The following is a 7,721-nucleotide window of genomic DNA, read 5'->3' as shown; positions in this document are numbered from 1 at the left end:
TTTACCAAACCACATTACCTTATCGGATGAATATGGTAAGAACCAACAATCTTATCATATAAAAACGAAATAAGAACCAATAGTCTTACCAAGTAGATGGAGACAACGACTTTTACCATGCTAAGCTCTGTTTTAACAAACTAAAATTTTATATAGTAAATAAAATAATAATGATAACTTTTACCGGTAAACGTTTACCAAATAAGTGCAAAGAATGTAAAAAGGTTCACTGGTACATGTGTAGAGAATATGAAAGCGACTCGTCAGTGGTTACTAATGACTAATGAGGTAAAGCTAGCTGGCTGTAATCTATACGTAACAATATATTTTCAAGTTATGAAAATCGAGTGTCCACCCGAACAAAGGATCTTCACGCACTCCGCCAACGTGTCTGTTTCCTTCTCCAACCAAATATTCCTTGTCGCAAACTCCAAATTAATATTATATATATATATATATATATATATATACATATATACGTATAACCAACAACAGTACAACACCTTTCATTTCATCCACTCACTGTCAGAGAGATAGATGGGAACAATGGCGGAGGCCGGCGGAGGAGTGGTGGTGGTGAGCCCCAAACCGAGCAAAGGTTTTACCTCCAAAGCAGTTGATTGGTTAGAGAAGGTTATAGTGAAGCTCATGTATGATTCATCCCAGCCTCATCACTGGCTTTTCGGTAATTTTGCCCCTGTTCAGGAGGAAACTCCTCCTTGCAAAGACCTACCTGTAATCGGTCACCTACCGGTAATTCACCCTCATCACTTTGATTTCTGTTTCTTATAGAAATCATATTGTTATTGTTATTATCGACGTGTTATTCAATGTGCTAGAATTCAGTAATTGATCGGAGTTTGTTGATAAGTTCAGGCAGGAAATCGGTTCTTTTACTTTTTCACTTTTTAATTTTTTGTATCCATGAGTGTCCTGTCCCAGCTTGTTCCAACCTCAACTAGGACCCTAAAGAATAGCAAGGACTCGAACGGGTGACCTGAGATCCACTGGTTCTAGTCTTATTTCGAGCTAAACCCACAAGGTTTATTAGTTCACCTACTCCATAGAAAGCAAGGAAGGAAGATTCCATAGGCCCAAGTTTTATTGTCGGTTGTGCTGATCCACAAGTTTCGTTAGTTCACATACTCCATGGAAATGAAGGACTTGAATCGGTGACCTCCGAGGAGTATTCCATATGCTCAAGTCTTAGGGGCGTTTGGTTTGCAGAAGGAATCCGATGAAAATGGAATGTTGAATTCTATTGACCAAATTCTATTCCTTCGTTTGGTTCATTCTTTTTCACAAAAAGAATGTTCAAAATCCTATAAATTCCACAAATAAAAAAATAACATTCTTTAGCAACTAGATGGTATTTTGATGGAATGGAATTCTCTATTTTCATAATACCAAATATGCCCTTAACCTGGTATACCCTAATATCATAAAACCCAATATGACCATCTTTGACCACCTTCGACCACCGTCGATCTGAATCACTGCCAACCGTCGAACCTGACAACATTCCAATCTAATTCCTTCAAAGTCAAATTTGTTTAACAGATTCCATTCCATCCATTTAACATTCTGCAAACCTATTGTCAATTGAGCTAACCTCAAAAGGTTTATTAGTTCACCTACTCCATGAAAAGTGCCTATGGCTGGAAAATTCAGGTGTTCCAGCAATGGGAATGGACGAACGGTGCCAAGAAACTGATAGAATCTGGTGGGAGTCAAATATGATTCACTAAGCCGACTGCTGGACTTCAGGAAGTGGGTATTTGACAATAATATGTTGGATATGCACAATTTTGTGCAGTAATACTTGCAACAGATGGAAGATTATTGGAAATTGGGTATAAAAAGGTCTGTTAAATGATCACTGGCCTACAAAATAGATGAAAAGGGAGAAGCTGATGACAGAAAACGACCATACTTTAAACAGGCATTTAGCGAAAATTGTTTTGTTTTAGTTCCAACACTTCTCTTCATTAACTTTCGTGTCTTTTGTTGCTAAATAGACATTTCAAAATCTTTATGATTGCAGGAGTGCCTAAATGGCGAGTTCGTTAGAGTAGGTCCTAACCCAAAGTTTGCTCCTGTGGCTGGATATCACTGGTACATCCTTTCTCTTGGTCAAGTTGTTTTTTGTGCATATGCTGTTTTGTGTACAAATATTTATGGTTGTTGCCTCAAAAGAACAAAAAGGTTCACATTTCATATGAAGCTCTTAAGTTTTGTTATCTGGTTCTTTAATTTACGCCTACGGACTATTGTTGATTAATCTCTTTCTGTTTCAAAAGTAACTCTTTCTAATATCATATTGGTTTTGTTTGTTTGTTTGTGTGCAGGTTTGATGGAGATGGGTATGTGCCATTTGTTCCTTGGCCTCTATTAGTACACTCCTTTTGTCTAGTGTGAAGTCACTGTGTGGTATAAAATTTTATGATTACATGGAAACCGCTTTCTTCTTGAAAGCTCAAGAAAAGAAGTCCAATTTAAAATGCTTTCATATATTAGATCATGTATTACAGTAAGCAATCACTCCAACGATTAAGAGATATGTAGATAAGAGTAAAATTATCATGTTATCATCTCCGTGCTCTCTGCATTCCGCTTGATATCTTTACCGAATATACTTGCACTTTCATCTTCCTATATAGGCTTTTGTTTGATTAGTCAATGTAAGATTCTTGCTACTCTGAATATAAAGCTATAGGTCTAAACAACTTTATCCTCCAGCATGATCCATGGCTTGCGTATCAAAGATGGAAAAGCAACTTATCTATCCCGTTATATAAAGACATCTCGTCTGGAACAAGAGGAATTTTTTGGAGGAGCTAAGTTTATGAAGGTATTCTCATGAAACTGTATCCAAACATCTATAATTTTTCTGTTTTGTGAGTTAACATACTAGGCTATAATCTTGGATGTTTCTTGAAGTCGAACTGTAGTTATTCTCCAATTGCTACAATTCTAGTAGGCCATATCTATCATAAGGGCCTGTTTGTTAACAACTTAATGGGACTCATAGCTTATTCGGTCAGCTATACATGATTGTTTGGCAGTGAGGACTTTATTCACATTTTACTGACTCCTTACGACAGTAAGCTTTATCCATACAGGACTTAATGGAAAACCACCCAAACAGCCCCTTAGTACAGCAAGCGGATACTGTTTCATCCAAATATAATTAAGCAAAAGAATGTCAATAAAGTTCTAGCAAAAAACATTATAACTTGCGCTGCAACATATGGATTCTTAAAGCACCTTACCATCTTCTACAATCCCCAGAAAACATCATAAGTTATAAGTATTTATCTTCTAGCTTTGTGTCTACATCTCTGTGTTCCGGGCCCACAGAAAATCGTTGTATCCTAAAGAGAAAGAAACGTAAAAATGGATCACCAGTTAGAAATTTGTGAAACTAACTCCCTAGTTCTTGCATAGGTTTACATTATCGTCCTATTTACATTTTAGCCATTGCATTTTCAGATTGGAGATCTTAAGGGGATGTTTGGGTTACTGATGGTCACTGTGCAAATGCTTAGAACCAAGTTGAAAGTGTTGGATCTTTCTTATGGCCAGGGGACAGGTTGGCTGATGAACTCCTTTTCACATTTTTTTTCAGTTCTTGTGGATGTGGGCAGCTTTTACATGATCTAATTCACACAATTTAGTCACCAATTCGTATTATTTTCTTTCAGGAAACACAGCTCTCATATATCATCACGGAAAGCTCTTAGCACTATCAGAAGGAGATAAACCATGTAAGTTTTTCGCTCACATTGAGCTCACAAACGAGCAGATGTATTCATAGTTGATACTACATATAATTTCTCATTTTAGGAAAAGTTTAACTATATACTCCTTAACTGCTTAACATTTTTCAGACGCCATTAAAGTTTTGGAGGATGGTGATCTACAAACTCTTGGCTTAATGGATTATGATAAGAGGCTTTCTCACGCCTTCACTGCTCATCCAAAGGTTGATCCAGTTTCTGGTAAAAACCCCTTTCTTCACTAATTGGATTATTGGTCTTATGCTATATATCATTTCACAAAATGGATTTTTGGTTTCAGGTGAGATGTTTACTTTTGGATATTCACAAGCACCGCCATTTGTTACGTACCGGGTGATTTCAAAAGACGGTGTTATGAATGATCCAGTGCCGATAACAGTACCAGAATCGATAATGATGCATGACTTTGCGGTTACTGAGAATTATGCAATATTCATGGATCTTCCTTTATACTTTAGACCAAAAGTATGTCACTCTTAACATTCTCGTCGCTCCTTCAGTTATTATATGTTGTGGCTCGATTTGAACGTTTATTGAAGGAGCTCCTTCAATAGTTTGACCAATGTATGAAATGATATCCTCAAAAAGAAAGAAGAAATATATGATTCCGGGCATCCACAACAATTGTGGCCATTGAGTTTATCAGCTAATGTATTAGAGTCACAATTTCCCAGGATTAGTCTGGGCATAGATTGGGATACCCTGAAAAAGAACATAGCTATTTACATGAGATAATTTGAATTTTTTAATTTTGCTTTCTCTAGAATGGTAATGTAAAATTTTCTTGGAGCTCGTCTACTGAACTAATTATCTTATGGAATTGGCTGATGCAATTTGCTAATCTTAGGATTATTAATAGAAGTTGTCTTATTTTTGTTATTTGCTACTTTTAGGAAATGGTGAAGGGTAAAAAGTTGATTTTCACGTTTGATGCAACAAAGAAAGCTCGATTTGGTATCCTTCCACGGTATGCAAAGAACGAGCTCCAAATTAAATGGTTTGAGCTTCCAAATTGCTTCATATTTCACAACGGTAAGGCTCTTTTTTCTGAATTTCCAATGTCTACACTTGATTCAGAAATATTGCATAACATACACTATATTTGTAATCAGAAATATTGCACAACAAACACAATATTTGTATGTACTTCTACAATGATTTATAAAATTTTTTGGATTTTAAAGTTTGATTCTTAAACAAATGTGACATCATCCAATCATATATGCTATTTTTGAAGGAGTCTCTGAAACAGAAACTTGTCGTCTGAGAACAACTTAGGACTCTTCCTTCTCGTGTTGTTATAAAGGTTTTGAAATTCTGATGCATAACCCTTTGAACCCTCTCCATTTACCAGCTAATGCATGGGAGCAAGGAGACGAAGTTGTTTTGATTACATGCCGCCTTCAGAATCCAGATTTGGATATGGTTGGCGGAGGTGTTAAAGAAAAGCTTGATAATTTTACAAATGAGCTGTAAGATTCTGATCCTTTATGGGAATCGAAAAGATTAAGGATTTCTTGCACTTTTTCTTGATTTCAAATTTATATATGTCAGGTATGAGATGAGATTCAACATGGAAACAGGTCTTGCTTCTCAGACAAAGTTGTCGGTTTCTGCTGTTGATTTTCCTAGAGTGAACGAGAGCTACACTGGCAGGTGACTTAGGGGTTGTTTCATTGGTTTTTCATCAAGTCATGTATGAATAAAGTTGTCTGTGTGGATTAATCTGTCTGTATAGATTTGGAAGGTTTATGTCTAGGATGGTTTTTTCATAGATGGAAGAAGTGTGCTTTTTAATTGGGAGGGGCATATTTGGATTTTTTTTGGCTTTCTGCATAAAGCTTCCTCCTAGAAATTTAACTGAATAAGCCACTTTCTATATCATTAAGCCACTACCAAACAGTTTTGTATAGAGGACTGGATAAGTTGTGAGCCCATTAAGCCATTAAACTGCTAACAAACAGACCCTTATTATGTTATTGCTAGCTTAATTCTATGTAAGCTGTCATCAGATTTTCTTATTGATTTGTGGGACTTCAGGAAACAACGATATGTGTACGCAACTAGGCTTGACAGCATTGCGAAGGTCACTGGCATCGTTAAATTTGATTTACATGCGGAACCCGAGGCTGGAAAAGAAAAGCTTGAAGTTGGAGGAAACATTCAAGGCTTATATGATCTAGGGCCAGGTAGATTCGGTTCGGAGGCAATTTTTGTTCCTCGACAACCTGGATTTGATTCTGATGAAGATGATGGCTACTTGATCTTCTTTACACATGATGAGAATACAGGGTATGCATCTTCTTCACTCGGCTTAATTAACATCACCCTCCTTGTAGAAACCCTATAATACCTTGTTGAATATTTTGGCTGTGCTTGAGGCAAAAAATGGCAGTTTAAATCTCGTACTTTTCTTTGGGGCAATCTGATAACCAAACCAAACCAAATGAGCCCAATATATTCCACCTGAAGATGGGGTCTTGGGGGGAGAGTCCTGCAGCGGCTTTTTCTGTGAAGACACCCGGCTTGTGAAAAGTGTGCGAAATAGATAGAAAGTTTTCCAGAAGTAGAGGGAATATTAGAAGATGAGGGTTCGGAAATGAAGATCCTGAAACTTAGGTCCATCATCATGCTAACTTAACTATTCGACTTTCTGCCTGAATTCTGCTTTAGCTCATTGCTGGTGTGAATATGAAATTGTATGACATATCGGCCAGTATTCAAAATATATCATCATGATATTTGTTTCTTTGTTTTTATTTGCAGGAAATCATCAGTAACAGTAATTGATGCGAAAACGATGTCTCCTGATCCAGTTGCAGTTGTTCCAATCCCCCATAGAGTTCCATACGGTTTTCATGCCTTCTTTGTGACTGAGGTCAGTGTATTAGATTTCTCAATATTCTCCTTCGTTGCACTGTTAGAATAGATGATTTAGCATTCCAGATGCAGGATATTCTTTCAACATAAACTTCCAAACCATAATTTTTATTCAACAAAAAGGACTTCATTTAGGGACCATTTAGCTGTAGGTTTAGAGTATACTTCTTGGATGTGTTCCAAGAAAATTGAATTATATTCTTGTTAGCTGATAATGGATTTGGGAAATCTAGATTCATATCAAACACTCTACATCTACACTAAAATTGTTGGTTGTTAAGATAAACTTCTCATGTGAATAAGGTTCTAGGATATACTTGAGCAAGAAAGTTAGTTCAGTGACAAAGAAAACATGCCTTTTATAAATTAATTATCAGATTAAAAACAAAAAACAAAAAGTCACTTCTAAAACTTTGATTCAGTTGAGTGAGATTGTACCATCTCACCACTTCACTAGCCACTGATCCTACAATCATCAATTGACGGAAGTAGTTTAATGCCCAAAATACCCTTGCAACTCTTCTGCATTCAAGATTGAAGTAAACTGTAGACCAAAATGAGTAACAATAGTAGTTTAAATTTAAGATTGAAGTAAACTGTAGATCAAAATGAGTAACAATAGTAGTTTAAAAGAACATGTATTTTGTGGTTTTGGACTTGTGTTTTCCTTGTATCATCCTTAAAGATTTGTGTTTTTTGATTTTCGTTCAGGAACAAATTAAGGAACAAGCGAATTTCTGAGTGTTTTGGAGGGTAATTGTAGATGCATACTACTACATGTACTACAAGTTCATATCTTATCATCAAGTTGCGATATACGCTATCGTGGTTTCATAATATGAATCCATCGTATACATACCGATACTTTATACGTGATATATAATTGATACTACCACTATGGTATTTATGTCTACTTGTTTTCTTTTCTTTCTGCATTTATGATCTTGTTTATTTCTGGTTGCAAGTAAAAGGGTAAAAATGTCTTTTGACATAATATTTGGTTACCTTGTATTACCTATTTGGCGAAGGATCGTGTCAAAA

The 7,721-nt window shown here is 36.1% G+C and overlaps 1 protein-coding gene across 1 annotated transcript; it reads left to right on the top strand.

Moving 5' to 3' along the window:
• Nucleotides 1–487: 487 nt before the first annotated feature.
• Nucleotides 488–7,607, top strand: LOC112522434 (carotenoid 9,10(9',10')-cleavage dioxygenase 1). The gene is made up of 14 exons (XM_025131535.1): nt 488–753; nt 2,045–2,115; nt 2,349–2,363; nt 2,740–2,851; nt 3,493–3,592; nt 3,705–3,767; nt 3,891–4,001; nt 4,081–4,265; nt 4,694–4,832; nt 5,155–5,272; nt 5,355–5,456; nt 5,841–6,092; nt 6,567–6,678; nt 7,392–7,607. The coding sequence occupies exons 1-14, from the start codon at nt 538–540 to the stop codon at nt 7,419–7,421; spliced, it is 1,626 nt and encodes a 541-aa protein (XP_024987303.1). The 5' UTR covers nt 488–537; the 3' UTR covers nt 7,422–7,607.
• The last annotated feature ends 114 nt before the right edge of the window (nt 7,608–7,721 follow it).

The sequence above is a fragment of the Cynara cardunculus genome (assembly GCF_001531365.2).
Source record: "Cynara cardunculus var. scolymus isolate 2C chromosome LG 12, CcrdV1, whole genome shotgun sequence".
NCBI lineage: Eukaryota > Viridiplantae > Streptophyta > Magnoliopsida > Asterales > Asteraceae > Cynara > Cynara cardunculus.
The sequence above is the reverse complement of the archived record's forward strand: the minus strand, read 5'-3'. Positions and strand labels throughout refer to the sequence as shown.